The sequence below is a fragment of the Lytechinus pictus genome, chromosome 10, assembly GCF_037042905.1.
Source record: "Lytechinus pictus isolate F3 Inbred chromosome 10, Lp3.0, whole genome shotgun sequence".
NCBI classification, from domain to species: Eukaryota; Metazoa; Echinodermata; class Echinoidea; order Temnopleuroida; family Toxopneustidae; genus Lytechinus; species Lytechinus pictus.
This window is the reverse complement of record NC_087254.1, coordinates 34939682-34958795: the sequence shown is the minus strand read 5'-3', so window position 1 is coordinate 34958795 and position 19114 is coordinate 34939682. Positions and strand designations below refer to the sequence as shown.

Here is a 19114-nt window from a genome sequence, read left to right as displayed (position 1 = left end):
TCTAGTGGTTATCTGTTTACTTATTTGATGACAATTATTGTTCATATTACCATACTATGTCCATGTAGTTGACTTCATAATACAGTATTTCAATGCATAATTAGTCTGCAAGTCCAGACCTTTGGTCTGCATAATGCAGAGTCTGAAGTAGTGAGACTACATGTAGATTCACTCATGTACTGTGGCTGCTTCACTGACAAAAAGTTTGTCAGTGTCTAGTCTTCACTCTAGACATGGTATAATTTGTCAAATAGGTGTCTGTGCTTGCAGACTAATGCATTACAATGACCGCCAATTATATGTTCATTCTTCCTGTCTGCATGTAGACTGAGTAATAATAACTCTGTACTCCACATATTACAGACAGTTGTAGAGTAAGGTGGGATAGGAGAGGGTAGTCTTCAAGCACAGACTCACATTTGACACTTCAACCACTTATACCATGTCAAGCGTCTGTGCCTGCGGACTAAGGAGAGAGAGGGGGGAGGGGAACGGGGGATAGTGAGAATGAAATCCCTATGATTTAGTGAGAGAACAGAGAGGGAGAGAGAAAAGGGAGTGGGAAAAAAGAGCAAAGGTGGGAAAACTTGGAAGACATTCTACAAAAATATTGAAAGAGTTTTATGGAAAATCGAAGATATCAAATTCTACAGATGAAAATTTACATAACATTTTGTGTTCAGATATCACAAGAAGGGACTGGCAGGGCAGATAAGATGCACAATGTACATGAATTGCAGTTTATTAAGATATATTGGTAGGGGGTGGCCTCAAAAAATATATCTGCAAGAATTTTTGTTTCTTTGCAGTGCATTCTGTAATTATTTTTCTCATTGAAAATTTATGTTGCGCAATGGTGGGCTTAGTGGTAGAGCGCCCACCTCAAATTGGACATTGTGGGTTCAGTCCCTGGACGAGTCATACCAAAGACTTTAAAAATGTGACTAATATATTTCTTTTTTTGCAGACTGAATTTGCATTGCCATGTGAATCTCAATTTCATGTGTATGTAAGATCAGAATGGCTCCAAAAACCAAGAATTTCACTAAAAACCGAGTTGGACAAATTCATAAATGTATGATTATTTATATTTGATTTTACAAATTAATTGAATGCTGTTCATGAGATCTCCTGCGTAGTATCCCCTTGTGCGAATGTGATGATGTATATATACCACAAACAATTTGGGATTAAAGTGGGACTAAAAGTCCACCCCAATAAAAAGTGTTTTCAATAGAGACAAATCAAACAAGTATGAACGCTGAATTTTTTTCGTCAAATCAGTGATAGAAACTTTACTTAATTTCACAAACAGTTTGATGCACAATCTGGGGGCCATTTCATAAAGCTGTCCGTAGGTTAAGATCGACTTTAAGAATGACTGGTGAACCTTTCTTATGCGCTGAATCATCACCAGTGAACATTTTGGTGTATACCATTTAACACAAGAAAGGATCACCAGTCGTTCTTAAAGTCGCTCTTAACTTACAAACAGCTGTATGAAGTTACCACCTGGTCTGTTTGCTATCGAGTGAACTGATGATATCACCCACTCACTATTTCTTATTTTATTTGGTGAAATATGAAATCTCTCTTTTTTTTTCCTCATAATGTGAGAAAAGGTTTGTTTCCTCCCTAAACATGTGCAATTGCTGTTGTTCATACCTATTGTGATTCAACGAAAAGCATCCATCGGTCCATACGTCAAATCTACGAACAATTTGAATACTCTATTATCAAAAGAAATAGTGAGTGGGTGATATCATACACTCTCACTTGCATGTCACTGTATTGTGCATATAACAAAGGGATAATTTCAAAATCTGATTTATGAAATTTTCATCGGAATGCTCGTTTGATTTCCCTTTCAATTCAAGTTGACTTTTTGTTGGGGTAGACTTCCCTTTATAACATCTTTGTGAAAGAGCCTCTGGAAATGTAAAGTTTTATACCAGGGGCCCCGTTTCATAAAGCTGTTCGCAAGTTAAAAGCGACTTTAAGAACGACTGGTGATCCTTTCTTATACGCTAAACCATTGTCAATGAACATTTTTATGCTTACCATTCACCACAAGAAAGGATCACCAGTTGTTCTTAAAGTCGCTCTTAACTTACAAACAGCTTTATGAAACACCCACCAGGAATGGTGTTATGCATGCATCAGAGACCATCTTATTAAGAGTTGTGACTGATCCTATCAATAACAACTATGGAAAGCCAGCAACTCCAATATCTAGAATGCATATTTGTCCTTTAAAATATTTAAAGTTTTTTTTTTCTCAATATGATGTATATTTCGCATGCATCATTGTCTTGACAAATATGCTACTCTTTGTTTACAAAGCGAGTAGGGACATTGTGCCAATTTCCAGTCTAAAAAATTATGAAATTGATGGATTTCCAAAGGTGAAGTTAATTGGATCAATCATATCTCTCCATATAATAAAAGGCAGAGTGAAATATGACATTATACATGAACTTTAATTTAAATCATAATTTAATGACTTTATTTCATTATTCATTTTTCACAAAATGATGTCATCAAATATACTTTTTCAATTTCATATGTGAAATATTCTCATTCCATCATCAATCAATGAAACATACCAAATCAGTCGGGTACTAATACCTGACGTTTTCAAGTAATAATTTGTGGCCATCCAATAAAGTCAGACATGTATTTTACGTATTGAATTTTCATACTCTCAGACATATGTTTATACATGCTACTCCCAACACTGCTCAGACAATATCTCAGTGCTTTTTTCACACCGGAATATCATGCTTTCTTTAATACCCCACAGATAGATCTTCATAAAACTTGTTGCAAAACCAAATTACAATAACAGTTAAAAGCTACTAAAATGGTGACATTTGATCGGTTCATTGCAAAATTACCATGGGGATTATAGACATCAATTCAAATATTACAACCCTGGACCACATTACATATCATTGACCATTGCTGTCAATGTTGGGCACATCAATGAAAATTTCCTTAGAGAATGCTTTTGATTGGCTGTTGATCAACATGTACATGTAGTGGCGTTGATGGCAGATTACAATCAAAGCTATTAAAGTTTCATGCAGTACAATTTCGTATGGATAGTATTTAATCTTATCAGCATAGATTTCAATGCAGGGTCCTACTTCACAAATGCACAATGTCTAACAAATAAGCAGATTTAATGATTTCAGTAGCTTTTTAATTATTATTGCAGATTTGTTACAAGTGATTTGAAACAGTCCCGAGAATATTGTATCCCATTGCTTGAAACATTAACAAGCAGAAAATTGCATGATATGGAACAGTACACATAACGGAAAACAAAAACGGAAACAACCATGTAGGTCCTCAGAAATTATTCTCCTGAAGACAACAAGAACACACTTATTGAAATGTCCAGTTTGGATGTTCTGTTTATAGTTATTTTCATTTCACCATCTTCAATATTCCATGTCCCATACTTTAATACCATATCATACAGTATGATTAACACAAATTTAAAACTTTTAAAAGAGCACCTAAACACAATAAAAACGCATGATGACCTTCATGTTAAGTAATTCAAATATTACTGAATCGCTGATACATGGTGGGGGAGGGGGTAAAATAAAACAAATTTTCATCTTTTCATACTCAATTTGGTTTTTACCAGTAACCTTGTAATATTTCGCCTACTCGTTTCTGCACGCTTCTTCAGACTAGCGCTAGTCTGAAGAAGCCTGCACAAACAGGTAGGTAGGTGACACGGTAAAAACCAAATTGATTGTAACAAGATGAATATTCATTTTATTTGAGTTTTACTAATCAGATATATCTCTTTACGGATTTAACATCACTAATCACCAACCTTAAAACAAAGAAACAAATCAAAAGTGAAGGTTCAAGGTTCAAGGTTCAGATGATATGGTGTATGCATCATTTCACAACATGTTCACTGTAGCTCATATAAATTCATGAGAAAACACCATTGGTCTATTTCTAATTGTTGGATAGAAATGGAAACAAACAGACTCGCCTATTTGATGACCTTGTTGTGAGAAATGCTCAGTGAGTGGAAACGCTGAAGTATGATCTCCTGATATGGTATTGAAGAAATATATGTGTATTCTCTTCTATAATTGTGTGTATAACATATTGGGCATTCCAATTATCATTATGAATAAACTTATTCCCTCAGGATCAAGCCAACTCTGTTCCCATGGCAACAAACATAATGAATAAATGATATCTCTATAGTATTTAATATCAGCAGTCCTAAGTCTTGTAATATTGTATACTGAAATTCAAAGCCTGTCTAAATCTTAAAGTCAAGGGTCAGTAATGTGAATAAAACTTGAGATTCATCAAATATTCCGATATTGCAAAGGTATATCAGATGTTTTTTCAGCTGTTGAATTTTAAATTTGGCATTTTTTCAGCCATTTCATAGAATTCAAATTTGGATCTAGAACATCTCAGTAATGCTTTTTTTTTATTATTCAGAAATAGCCCTTTGATCTTACTTTACAAATTTATTCATTGGATATTAGAAGGCCACAAGATTATATCCTGAAATTTTCAGCCTATTCCATGCTTGAGAAGGGAGTTTTATAAAACAAGACAAAAATATGCAGATCTATACTTTATTTTGATTGGGCATGAAAAAAAAAACAAATTTTGATGTAAAATCTGTATTTGAAAGATATCTTTAAGGAATTAGAAGACCATTTCAGACAACATAGTGTTTCCATAATTCTAAAATACGGCCTTTCTGACATGATATTAGCAGCTGACTGACATTATAACTGATTAAAATACTTGGAACAAATTAACTTCAAGTTGGCTTCAAGTTAACAAGTTAGCTTGAGTGAAAACAGAAAAATCATAGAAAAAGATTAAAGATATGCATTTGGAAAACAATTCAAAAGTTATGAGAATATGAATGTCAAAAAGGAGATCGTGTTGGCAATGTGACCAAGATGTACATGTATGATGTTAAATACTTCTAAAACTTTATATTTTACTAAAATGCTCACTTTTGTAAAGACTTTCAATAAAAAAGACATGTAATTTCATTTACAAGGACATGTTCTCTCAAAGAAAGGACATGTAATAAAAGTTCACAAAATATATCATGGATAAATCATGAATAAAATGAGTATATTGGGGGTATATTTTAAGTTTCAAATGGGAGAGTTGGACATCAGGAATCTTGATCACATTGCCAATTGGAAGATCTCCATTGCATTAGTGTTCTCGACATTCAAATGCTCATGAATAACTTTCTTATAAGAATTGTGTCTCAAGTTTTACCCAAATTTTTGTTGATCTTAATTTTCGCTGATGTGGTTTACGGTACACCATGTGAAGTGTTGTAGAAACAGTGGAAAGGAGAAGAGAAGAAATGGATAGGCGAGAAAGTGGAGATTTGAGAGTAGAGTATTCTTTCTTGAAAGTAGTCCTGAAAAGGACTGTAAACCAGGACTACTTTCAAGAAAGAATACTCTACTCTCAAATCTCCGCTTTCTCGCCTATCCATTTCTTCTCTTCTCCTATCCACTGTTTCTACAACACTTCACATGGTGTACCGTAAACCACATCAGCGATTGTACGTACCACCATGCAAACCTTCAAACAACATCTGATCTTAATTTTGTTATTTAAATGCTTTCAGACAAACTAACTTGTTCCAAGGCTTTCATTCCCCTTCAAAATGGGATTGCAGTTACAGTGTATGTTGTTTTTCAGCCATACATGTACAAACATAATAATAAACACTATGACTAACAATAAACTAGTCTAATGAGGCCTATTAGCAATGCAATTAAGATGGATGAAGAGGTAAAAGGATGATTCCCATGGCAAAAACACCCCTTAGTTTTATCTCACTCATAAGGACATCTAGAAGGCACAAGTGCCATACTGTTTAATACTACATTGAAGGTGATGAAAACTTTTGTGAAACTGCCCCTGAGTACAGGAGACCCCTCCCCCATACAACTTTTAAAGAATTTGAAATTTTGAAAGGATAAATAAATAACTTGTCATCTCTTCATGTCAATTCTCAACTGCCTTCACCTTACTGTGGATCTATTCTTATTTGATATACAGAATAATTTTAAAGGTCACATCTACCTCAACAAAAAGTTGAATTGAATAAATGAGTAATACGAAACAAGCATAACAGGACATCACCTAAAATATTATTGAAGTGTGATGTAAAGTAATAAAGTACAACATTTTTTAATCTTTAATAAAGTGATTGATATCTACACACTGTTGAGGGGTACTTGAGAAGTTGATGATATCACAGATTCTCAAAATCGTCTGTATTCTATTATTTTACTTTTCTCCTCCAAAAAGGTCAAACTCTTTTATAGAAGAACATGTCGCCCTACACTTGTAAAATGACTTTTTTTTTATTTAGCCATTTTTAGTGAAGAGCTCCTTTGTGATCATTATCTATATAAACCAGAATATTGGATATTTTATATGATAAAATATGAAGACAAAATAACATGATCTAACATCACCCACCAAGGGTATGCATTACAATCTTGTAAAAACACAAGGGGTGGTATTCTTAACTTTTTCTTACCTTTTCAACCTATGCCGTGTGTAAATTTATAACCTGTGCATAAGCACGACTTGTGCTTAAATGTGATAAGTGCATGGTATTCTGAAAACGTTCTATATATTTTTCATCTTTCTTATCTTTACCGATATTTAAAATAGCTAGAGGGCTATCACATCTCATGATGGCCACATTCTTTCTTGCTCAAAATCAACGGCCACTAGTAGTAACAAGGAGGCTATCATAAGTGTATTCCTTCCACTCTTTCATTCACCCTGAATTTGTTGGTGTCTTAACCTTTTTTTTTTTTGGTATCTTTTTCTTATATCTTTCTCTCCTGTCTCTACCTTTCTGTCTTTCTTCTTCTTCTTATTTTCATTCTTCTTTAATATTTCTTCCTTATTTTCTCTTTGCTTTCTTCATTTCTTCATTTATTCTTAATCTTTCTTCCCTTTTTGTTCTTTTTCTTTCTTTCTTTAATCTTTATTTTTGCTTTTTATCTTCCCCCTTTTCTCTTCTTTTTTTTTTTTTCTTTACATTATCTTTTTTTTATCTTTTGATCTTTCCTTTTCTCTTTCATTCATCCTTTTTCTATTTTTTTTTTTCGTGTTGAAGATGAGAAAGGAGCAGTTCTTACAGAGATAAGAACCCGTTAAGAAGATTTTCAGAATACCAATTTGCAATGATTTTAGCGTCATCCTAAATCAATAAGATAGAAAAGATTTCAGAATACCACCCCTGGTTAGATTTTTTAAATACCATATAAAACTTTATTATTTTATAGCCAAATTGAATCAAATATTCAGTGTGATGCTTGCTCCATTTCTGTCAATTTATTCAAATCAACAACCTGTTAAAGGAAACCAAAACCCAAGAGGAGAATCAATCTTATTGGAAAGAGTAAAATGAGAGGAACAATTTAAAACAAGTTTCATCAAAATCGGTTATAAAATAAGCAAGTTATGAATGTTTAAAAAGTCTTGTTGTACTTTCTATGGGGATCCTCAAATTGGCAAACGTACTTCAAAATGGCTGATTTTGTGGACAACTCTCCATTTGTTTTGTACAGCAATTTTCAGATTTTCCTCTTTATTTCACATATTTCAAATTATCTCCTCTTGACCTAGACATATGTGATGTGAGTTATATTTTCCTTTGACATATGTTGTCACTCCAAAAAAAACCCAGCAAACTGAAAATAAACTGTACATTCAATTGTTTACAGCCAAGAAAATGATGTGAATTCAAAAAGGAGATTCGCTGTGATGTACGAGTAAAGTAAAGTAACCTTAATCCTACCACAAGAGGGCACTCTTTACCTATAATACCCTGTTGCCTTTGAGCTCAACATTACATGTATGAACATGAATTTTCCAACCTTTATAGTCATTATATTGAAGACAAAAAAGTGAGTTTGCATTCATTGTGTGCTCACTCATGCATGACTTGACAAATCAAATTCAATCAATATAGGAACATGTCTACCAAGTTTGTACTTATTTTGAATCATTCCAATCTTGTTAATATGTAATTGTGTTGATTTATTTCAATGAAACAAATTTTTTTTTAAATATTGTGAAACGAAAGGGTAACTTACTTTCTTGCCTTATGTTTATACATAAATACTAAATTGAAAAAAAATGTATTTGCTTGTCCTACCTTTTGTTAATTTGGAGCAAGGGAAGAAACCATGATCAAAATCATCAATCTTATAAAACAGTATTGGTCCACAGAGACATTATCTTGTACAATAACAAGATAATAATCCACTAAATTTTTAGGTTTTGTACAAAAACTGACACATGTATGATAACATAACTTGGCAGACATTTTGTATATTGGTATTTCAGAGAGGTTTTTACTTTTGGGGCCCCCGTTTCGTGAAAGCATTGTAACTTCAGTTTGATGCCATCTCTTTGGAGAGCTAATCTGAACAAATATGCAAAAAAAAGCAAAATGCAGATGCATGGAATTTGCACTTGAAAAGCATGTGGTTGTTAACTGATGATTGTCCAGATCAGCTTCCAGAGAGATGGCGTCAGGCTGATTTTTTATCAATCGATAAAATCAAGCTTTAAATATCACATATTGGTACTTCAGAATGATATATAACTCTTTGTGAAACGCCCAGGCCACTAGTCTTCGGAATGGGCTCATGGGAATTTTCCATATTCTGGCTATTTCACTAACATCTGCAGTACGATCCAGAATCAATGACTCTCATTTCATGTGGAAATCTCCAAAACCAAAGTGGAATTGATAATTACTGAGAAGGCCAAAGCAATCACCTAATTTTTATCTTATCTTCTCCTCTTCCATGCGGGATGTTGCTTGCTATCCTCAGTGTTCTCACTCTCTGAACTGCTATCTTCTGTCACAGGTCTCTTTCTTGTCCTTTATAACAAATACAGAAAATAATATTTTACCTTCAAGCAATTTAAGGATGCTTTAATAGACTCAAAAAAGAGTCTGAGAATGAAAAATTGTATTTATTTGATCCCTAAAATCTGTATTTCTATGATAAAATACAGACTCGTCTTGCAGATGGAAAAAAAACCCATTGAAATACATATCTCACCATGGTTTGAACAAAAGATTTAAGATATTGGTTCATGCTGCTATGATTGGGGGGGGTCTATTTTATACTTGAAGGTAGAAATTACCAGACATTACGGCTTGCGAAATAATTATAAGGTCATACCATGTTGTAGATTACATGTATAACCTAGCTTTTGAATGGTATATAATTTGTCAACTTCACTACTCACTTTGGTTGGGGTATTTGTGCATATTATTCTTTCCAAGAAAGAACAGATGGATAGTAATGGCCCTGTCTTATCAGTCTCAAAACATAGAACAGAATAGAATATGTATCATGTCGAGCAATATCCTTTTGATCACAAGGTGGATGAAATGCAAAGTTATTTTGGAAAATGTTTATCAAGTTAGATTTATATCTAGGTTAGAACCCGACTGGACATCATAAGAGATGCTTTACTGCATTACTCCTTCATAGAGAGAAGAAATAATAGGAAACTTCTCCAAATATCAACAGATCTACTTAAATTTTCAAGTAACTATTAAACTTACGGGTTAACAGTCTCACTATCTGATGATCGACTTGCTGGATCCCTGTCTGATGCTGGCCTATCACCTGGTCTAGACCTAGTCCTTCTAGATAATCTTGTCCTAGAACTGCGGCGAGACTGGTCAACCTCTCTGGGGTCTTCTTGAGAGCCACTCCTGTCAGGGGTCTCTGAGTTTAATTGGTCTGCATCTTCACTATGGCGATCAGCAGGGTCAGCAGTGTTGTCCTCGACACCATCAATGTCAGAAGCTGGGTCATCAGGAACCCATGTCTTATCACTTTCACTTGAGTCCACATTGTGAAGAGAAGAAATAAACTTTTCATACACTTCCGGGCTGCTACTTCGAAAATCATCATCATCGTCATCATCGTCAAAAGAATCGTACATGAGCAATGACTCATCAGAGATACTCACATCTGAAGAGACATCTTCTGATTTTCTCTCCCATGGTGGGTCTGCACTGGAGTCGGATTCATCCACGGGAACGCCATAGAAAAATTCCCTTCCATCTCTTGAAGCGGCGGTTTCCTCCTGGCGACCTCCAGGAAGGGGAGCATCATGCTCTGAGGCTGCATCAGATGCTTGGGAAGGTTGCCCAGTCCTGTCTCTATTACTGGAGTGACGGCTCCTTTTATTCCTTGAGCTCCTGCGATGTGCCCTGGAGGTTTCGCGGCTCCTTCGCCTTCTCCTGCTTGCCTCATCTGGATGTCTCCTCCCATCTCCACTCTGAGGATCTACGTGAATTATGATCGGTTCATTGGATGAAAGGTTTGCCTCTGATTCTTCCACAGGTTCAGACGCATAACCATGCTCATTCTCACGGGGGGAAGCTCTTCCCGAGCTGCCATATTCAACACGAAGGCTGCACAGAGACGAGTGTTCATTATCATAATTATTGTCACGGGGATAAAATCCCTCAGCAGGTGCTTCATCATGAGTAAGGGACTGTTCTTCGTGAAAGCCAGTCTGCTGATCTCTGTCCCCATCCTGGGGTTGCCTATGCTGGTCTCTCCTTCCACGATCTCGGTGAGTGCTGCTGTGGGGGGAATTGACGGATACTGGATCACTCACTTCCTCATAACTTACATTTTCAATCAAAGAGGAATCCTCCTGGTGCAGGTTGTGGTCAGAGTGAGGGCTTGTTGGGCTAACTTCATAGACTTGAACAGGTTCCTGATCATCTGCGATGGAGTCGGAATCGCTGCTGTCAAGCAAGGAATCATTGAGATCACCCTCTGAGTCATTGTTGCTGTCCATATCAGAATTGAGAAAGAATGCAGTGTCTGAATCTTCCTCCTCTTCTCCAACTTCATCTTCCTCCTCCTCGTCGTGTTCCTGCTGCTCTTCTTCCACATGAGGTTCATCAGGGGAATATACTTCATAGGTCTGTGCTTCCTGGTACTCAGGAGTGCTTTCAAAGTCATTATCTTCATTGCCAGAGTAATAGTATGAATTACTATCATCATCATTATTCTCCTCAAAATCTTGAATGTCTGTGTACTCCATATCCCTACTCGGCGAATCGCTCTCATCAAAACCGGCCATAGACGAATACGAATCTCTAGCTGATCCCCAGCCTGAGCCATAGTCCTGTTGACAGTTCTCTTCCATAGCTTTTATACGATCCTCCAGAACTTGAATTTTTGTATTTAACTTGGCTTCTAATTCAAGGAGACGCTGCTTGTACTGTTCCTCCATAGCTGTGAAAAGAAAAACGAATACGAAAATAAGAAAAATTTTAACATCTAAATTGATCATAGAACCATGATGTTTTACATTGTGTCTAGACAAGGTTTTAGTAAATTTATGTGACTGGAAAAAGTATTCAAACAATATTTCACAAATGACTTTGATTTTCATGCAGCAACTTCTCAATACACCATTCACGATAGCTGCCAGCGAAGAAAAGTTGTCATTTTCTGACAGCTCCCACAAAAAAATCGTGATCAGGGGTTCTTGTTCACAATCACAAACAAGGATTTACAGAATTGTTAGAGAGATTGACAACTTCATAGATACTGTCATAACTGACAGCATAGTGTCAGTGAGTTTTTTAAGACCAACTAGAATTTAAGATAACCATTGTTTGACAAAATTACTATTAAAAAGACCTTATGAAGTTAGGTGTATTCAATTACTACTATAAAGTTAATTCCTATCCTTCAGTGGTTATTGTATGACTTTTCTTGCACTTATCTTACAATTACATTGTGTGCAATGTTAACAGAGTGATGAAAGAGGTTGTGCCATCAGCAGTCCCTGCATATGCAATCAAATGTCATTTGGTTTCTTTCCCTCTCTTTTTTTTCCATAAACTAGGCATTCAAATAAAATAACTCTCACCTGTCATACTTTTCTTCAGCTCATCCAAGCAGTTGTGCTTCTTCAGCTTCTCCATGGAGATCGGTAACCCACACCCTTTCTTACACATGATCAGGCGATATTTGCAAGTCTGTTCATGGGCCAGCATGTTCTTCCTTAGCACAGTCTGTCCACACCCTGTATTCAAGCACTTGATCGGAGCAAAGTCACAGTTCTGGACATGTCTATCATACATCTCAAGCTTGATTCCCCCGGTGCAGCCATGTTCCCTGTTTTCGCAAATGATTAAGAGGCGGTTGATCATGTTCCTGACGATTGGGAGAACTGGTTTAAGCTTGGAGATGCGAAGTCGTTTACGGCAGTTGGGACAGTTGCTGCGATTGGTGAGCCATGTCTCGATGCAGACCTTGCAGAAGACATGACGGCAGGGACTCTCCAGGGGGTTATCAAGGACACACTGACAGATGCAGCAGATCAGGTCTTCATCAGGAGGATTCTCAAAGCGATCAACATCATATTTAGCCATCTTTATAAGCAGCAAGTTCTGCTCTATGTATGATGCCTGCAAAGGATTAAAGACAGAATACCAAGAAAATTTTCATTCTTTTAAATGTTGTGTTTGTTCCAAAGTTTTTATGAGTATTCATGACATTCCCATGTTATGTTTGTGCATATCTTGATCCACAGAAATTTCACACATTTACGGAATCCCCATTGACATCACAATGATTTTAGTTAGTGCTGCCACCAAACGGATATCCGAACGGTTTCCGCCTGTGTGGACGGATAACTGTTTTCATTTTTCGGGTTCGGGTATCTGTGGACACTGATTCACCACTTTCCTGTCACAAAAACTCATTAAATTTAGTAAGACTCACCAACAAAATTTATAAGTTTTAGTCGCCAATATAATCACCAATATCAATTAATCTTCTTCGGTAATATATTCCCGCCGAAAACCATCGTTTTTATATCAGTTTTGAAACATGACCTTATATCAGTTTTGGAGCATGACCGTCCGTGAATGGAGTAAAGTTCCGTTCTGACAACGATGGCGATTTTACTATGGTGTCGCTTAAGATCGTTTTTCTTTCCCGTCTTATGTTTTGATGATTTCAAATGCGTAACTCATCATATATTAAACTTTAAACGATAGTTGTTAGAATGAAGGGATTAAATCATTAAAGTAGATTAAACATTTAAACAGCGTTATTTTTAAGTTAAAAGTGTGGAGGAAAACTTGAAAACGTATTTCCCTCCTATCAAAATATCCTTGACTGGCAAGAAGTTGACCTAGAAATAAATTTAAAAATGCCTGTTAATCGAGGCATCTGTTCAGCTCACCAACTCAATTTCATTTCGACTTCTGTTTTAATGTGTACTGTCAATTATTATGATACTGATTTACTGGTGATTATGATAATGGCGGACTTTGTGATGAATGATAATGAGAGTGAAACTGAAATGAATGACGATGATGATAAGTGATGCTAGTGAAAATGATTTTAAATGATTATCAAGATTGGTGAAGATGCATGATAGCGATGAATGATGATGAGAATTATGGAAGAATGATAATTGTCAATTGAAAATCTCTTTCATGAATTAATACTTAATATATATATTACAAAACACACATTTTCCTTCATTTCAGTTTAAATGGCATATCCACTATAAATTTTGATATCCATCATCACGTAAACAACAATACTTAAAAGGCGGTATCGTGCCAGAAGGGTTTATGATGTGTGCCCGCAGAGTATGTGGTCGGTTGTGAATCGACGTGTTTTGCAGTAAAACTTACTGGTGATGAATGTAAGTGATTAGTTACTGTTACTGTGATTAAATCTTGTCTTGAATCTTTGTTAGAAGTGTGATTATGTTTCAGAAGTTGAGAAATGAGAAGCTTGGCTATAATTTGGGGAATGGGGAGAAACCCGACATAAAAATGAAAATATTCCAAGTACGATCCCATTTGAAGGTGTAGCGAGTGTAATGTGACCAAATATATATCGGACGATTCACTGCAGACACGTCCAGACAGGACAGCACGTGCGTGAGCTGAATGATGTAGGCCTGTCTGGTTTTAGACTTTAAGTAATATAGTAGACTCGCACTTACACTCGCCTCGGTCAAATTCATTGCATCTTATTTCATTCGATCAGAACTAAAAAATAAACACACATACTCTCGCAACCATTAAATGGGATCGTAACTAGGCCCGACTTGTATAACTCAAATAATAGTCATTTACTAATAGCTTACACAGTCATACCATCTACATTTGTAGCCGTAGCCTCACGCTAACTCACATTAGTCAAATCCGATTGCAAAACAGATTCAACCCAAAATATTCAGCTTCTCGTAATTTCGTGGTTTTCAGAAATATTTTAATTAGCGCACGCTGAATCTCGCCATCATCGGATAGGTTCACAACTCAAACATAACTGAAAATCTTCAATATAACTCAAATAAGTGCAACTGGATATTATTTTTTATATTTCAGGGTAAAATTTCGGATACCCGTCCGCCGTCCGGTTTTCAGGTCGGGTATCCGAATATTAAAATATCCGTTTCAAGTCAGGCCTAATTTTAGTAAACAGCTGTTTACTATTATCCTCAAAAGACATTTTCTCCAGTCTGTATACATTCTGCCAATTTTGATATTAAAAAATATGAAGCTGATCAGTGGGAATGGGCACTAGTTGTTTCTGCATCATTAGTATTTCTCTCTGCTATTCTAGAAAGTGTGATGAATATGATAAGGATTTTAAATATATACACGAGAGAGTAATTCTTAATTCATCTCTATCTAAATTCTTGCCTCTGACATGTTTTAATTATGTGGATTTCCTTTACCATACTTTGGTGCGACAAAGGAACTGATACATTTTTCTTTAATGTTCACCTCTTAATTACACTGTGTACCATCCTCTACAAATTTGCAAATTTCAGTGGAAGAGAAATGATTTTAATGAAGCGCAGCATTTTTTGTAAGTTCCAAATTTGGTGGAAATTAAAGTATAATAATGTTCAATTGTATTGTGTATGCATCATTTTTTCACACACGAGAGCTCTACTTACTTTAATAATAAACAGAATACAGGCCCCAGTGTTCATACTTTTTCCCAGTTGGAATATTGACCTACAATATAAACTGGAAGATTTTATGAAATTTGCATGGATTCTTACGGAGAAACATCAATTTTAACTCAACACTGATCATGTGACTTTTGCATATCTTTACCCAACTTTCAATTTGACAAACTCAGAAAGAAAGAAAATAAGCATGCGAACATGTATATATATAATTTTTTTGCATACCGGTATTCAAGTAGGTTCACACTTAACTGTTCAAAGTTTGGCAAATACTGACCAGCATAGGAAATACAAAAGGGCAATGGGCCATTTCACCCTCATAACAGCTAAACTCGCCCCTAAAATTCCACCAAAATGCATGCTTTGGAGCAACTATTCTTTCTAGAGTCGCCACAAGATCTCTCACAAAAAATGTAATTCAGAAAATCAATATTCTATATGGCAGAATATGTGCTTTTACTTCATAATTTGTTACCCCTAAAAAGTAACTCTTAAAATGAAATGTCCCCCAAAATTCTGCAATCAGCCCCATTGTGGAAAATAAGATCAGTAAAGGCACTGGTCCAAAATTGGGATTGTCCCAGAAAACAAAGATATCCTCATAAATGGCGAATGCGAATTGCACATGCACGGAGGTTTGCAGCAATTGTAAGTACGAATTGCTGCAGACCTCCGCGCATGCGCAATTTGCCATTTTTGATTCGGCAGAGAATTTAATACGTGTGATGAATCGAGAACCGGCTTCAAATCACCGATTTTTAGACGTTTTCAAGAAAGGGCAAGGAATGAGTCTGTGTCCGATGGTAAGTTTAGTAACTGTAGAGTAAGCTGAATGAATGCTTAGGTCTTGATATGTTGCCTTTGTTACCATAAAGTGTCACAATTTGTCTTTGTTTTTGTTTTTTTGAGCGAGTATTTGTCCCCCGAGGGTTCTGATAATTGGAGCGGAGGGTAGCGGTAGTGAAGTGTAGTGGAGCCTAGATACAAACCCTCGCCCGAGGTAGGGACGATCCCAATTCTGACCAGCGCCTCTATTGCAGATAGCCCCTAGAAGCCTAGTAAAAAAAGAAATATATATTTCCTAACCTGATACTGACAATGACTTGATTTTAATCATGGAATGTCCATAAAGACGTATTCTACTCATAAAATAATACAGTTCAATTAACAAGCAAAACACTGACAATTTGGGTATATTTGAATTTTAAAAAATGCATTGTTTATAAAAATTGAGGCATGAATGATAGTCTGACATGACTGATAAATAATAGATCAATATTCTACAAATATAATATATCTACTCTGCTCTAGATAACATCGGCCCACGTCCATGATCTTTATGATCTTATTTATTTTGTAATTATTTTTGTGCCAGAAATACTGATGAATCTTCACGTTGAACAAAAACTTAACTTTTTAGTTCTCCTATTAACTAAAGGCAGAGCTAAAGATGATATTTTTATTTAATTTCCTTCTAACTTAGATTCTTACGTTAGAAGGATAAAAAAACCATCATCTTGACTTAAGCTCTGCCTTTGGCTTTAGCCTGGCTTAACTTAAGGCCTTAGCCTTAGGAGAGCTAAGACCCAAGTTAGTTAGTCTAGTTTTTTTTTCAACGTGAAGATTTATCACATTTCTGGCACAAAAATAATTACAAAATAAATAAGATTGATACTAGATTGTGGACGTGGGCTGATGCCGATGCTAGAGAGTAGAGCAGAGTAACGTTAGATCTCAAGTTAGACCCAACGTTAGTTCTATTTATTTGTGAAGAGTCTCTCACTAGTCACAGACACAGACACACTCATCTCAAGTCAAGAGTCAAGTCAGTCGAGCTCGAGTCAGTCTCACTGTCACTCTGAAATTTGAATTGTCATTGTCTGTCCCGACAAACAACCATAACAACTTTTGTCTTTATTCATTTTTATTTATTTATTTTTACTACTTGAGTGATTTTTTTGTATAAAGTGTCCGATATCAATCTCAGGTCGTCATGGAATCGTGTGATTACCTATTCAGTTATGTAGATAAAAATTTGCACACGCCGGTAATAACAACGGCCTAACACAAAAATTAAGAGTCCCGTCAATCAAATTGTGAGGAGAAATTCATGGAAAGTAACCAAGCGTTAGTGAATTATGTTTAACTGTTACTCTTCAACACTTTCCAATTACTAATATACTCACATGGACTAGATCTAGACTCCCTAGATCTACATTACAATCAGTCTTCAAGTTCAAACTTCTCGATTTTTAGCAGACCTCAGGAAAGTATTCACACTGTCATGTCACTGCAAGAAGTGAGAGATTAATTTTACATCGCGCCGCATCATATCAGCATGCATCACGCGCGCTATTCATAGCAAATCGGTAAAGAGCCAAACCATGCAACGTTGGCCTTGGGCGACAAAATTTTAATGACCCCCACATAACTGCCCCCACCCCAAAAAAAAAAGTTGGAGGTGACTGACTGTTTTTAAGTTAAGGAGGGATATTTTTATTTCTTTAGTTTAAGGAGGGTCAGTGGCTTACGAAAACGAGTCTGTTATTTTTAAGGAGCCACATGACATGGAGTAAAGGGTAAAAAAAAAAAAAAAAAAGCTATAGTACCGGTAATGCGAGCGAGCAAAAATTTCGACCTTTGTATTACAAAATGTTAATTTGTCCTTTTCTTTTTCTCGGTTGTGAAAATTTTAGGAGGTGCATGGGCCCCACGTCAGCACGCCAGTGGTTTTTAACTGTAATGATGTTAGCTTTATTTCTACAATTTCTCCACTTATTTTACAACATATATATGCTCCAGCGACAAAAAAAACCTAACCCTATTGCAACCATAATTAGACGAAATAAAACACGAGCAATCGCTGGAGTCATTGTGATAGAAAACTAATAAAAATGAAGTGACTCATTTATAAGTGTGGTAATTAAAAGGGGGCACATATCCCAGGCGCTTGATTGAGGGGGGGGGGGGTAAATTTGGTTACAAAGGCAATGTCATGTATAAAATTTTTATTTTTTTGTCTTTTTTTTTATCCCAAGAATTTGCCTAATCTATGTTACTATGTTATGCTTATGTTATATTAAATTTGTTTTTCTTATGTTTCTTTGTTTTGATGATGATCCTTCAATGTCAGGATTTTATATCAATAAACTTTTGAATTTGAATTTGGATTTGTATAAAAAGAGAAACATGAACATAGCATTTATGGCCTGGATTTTTTTCTTCTAGTAATTGGAATATTAAGAGAAACTTATAATATTGTCATTATTATTATTATTATTATTATTATCATAATCATTATCATTATCATTATCATTATTATTATTATCATTATCATTATCATTATTATTATTATTATTATCATTATTATTGTTATCATTATAATCATCATCATCATAATCATCGGCATCATCATCATCATCATCATGCATCACCATCATTATCATCATCATCATCGTCATTGTCATCATCATCATTGTCATTATTACATTATGATAATACTTGTCACATTATGATCTTCTACGTTAAAATTACTGGGGGATCATGATAACACCCCCGGGGATGTACTAGTATTTAGGACGGGTGGCTTGATGCACACCCCCCCCCCACCCCCCTTCTGATCTCGGCGAAATTTGGCACGCACATTTTACAAATACAAGCCAGTGTAAAAAAAAATCGGAAAATAATGATTTTTAATTTATCATGAAGAAAATATACAGAATTATTCGAGAAAAACATTATTTGCCTATTTAACACCCAATTTCACTTCAAATTTTCTTTTTTTAGATGTCATCTTTGTAACGTAATTCAATTAAATGTTTTTACAAACTATTCGCGAAAGACATTTTTTTCCTTATGTATTTCATTGTTTTTTCATCACTTGTTTTTCATTGTTTTTTTTTAATGTAAATTATTACAGACCATTTAACAACTAAATTAAACCCTAAATTAATTAAGCAGACCAATTAGAACGAAATATAATTACCCTTTTTATGAGTTTCATTTCCCATATACACGAAGTAGAAAATGTCAACAAGAGTGGCTT

General features: G+C 35.4%; 1 protein-coding gene across 2 annotated transcripts; it reads right to left on the bottom strand.

Moving 5' to 3' along the window:
- Positions 1 to 7503: 7503 nt before the first annotated feature.
- Positions 7504 to 17396, bottom strand: LOC129270543 (dentin sialophosphoprotein-like). 2 transcript variants are annotated; one of them, XM_064105940.1, is made up of 4 exons: positions 17256 to 17396; positions 11992 to 12532; positions 9650 to 11348; positions 7504 to 8953 (listed from the first exon to the last, which is right to left on the bottom strand). In XM_064105940.1, the coding sequence occupies exons 2-4, from the start codon at positions 12494 to 12496 to the stop codon at positions 8860 to 8862; spliced, it is 2298 nt and encodes a 765-aa protein (XP_063962010.1). In that variant the 5' UTR covers positions 12497 to 12532; positions 17256 to 17396; the 3' UTR covers positions 7504 to 8859. The 2 variants fall into 2 exon arrangements, with proteins under 2 accessions (XP_063962010.1, XP_063962011.1); XM_064105941.1 differs by having other exon boundaries at positions 17244 to 17368.
- Positions 17397 to 19114: the final 1718 nt, after the last annotated feature.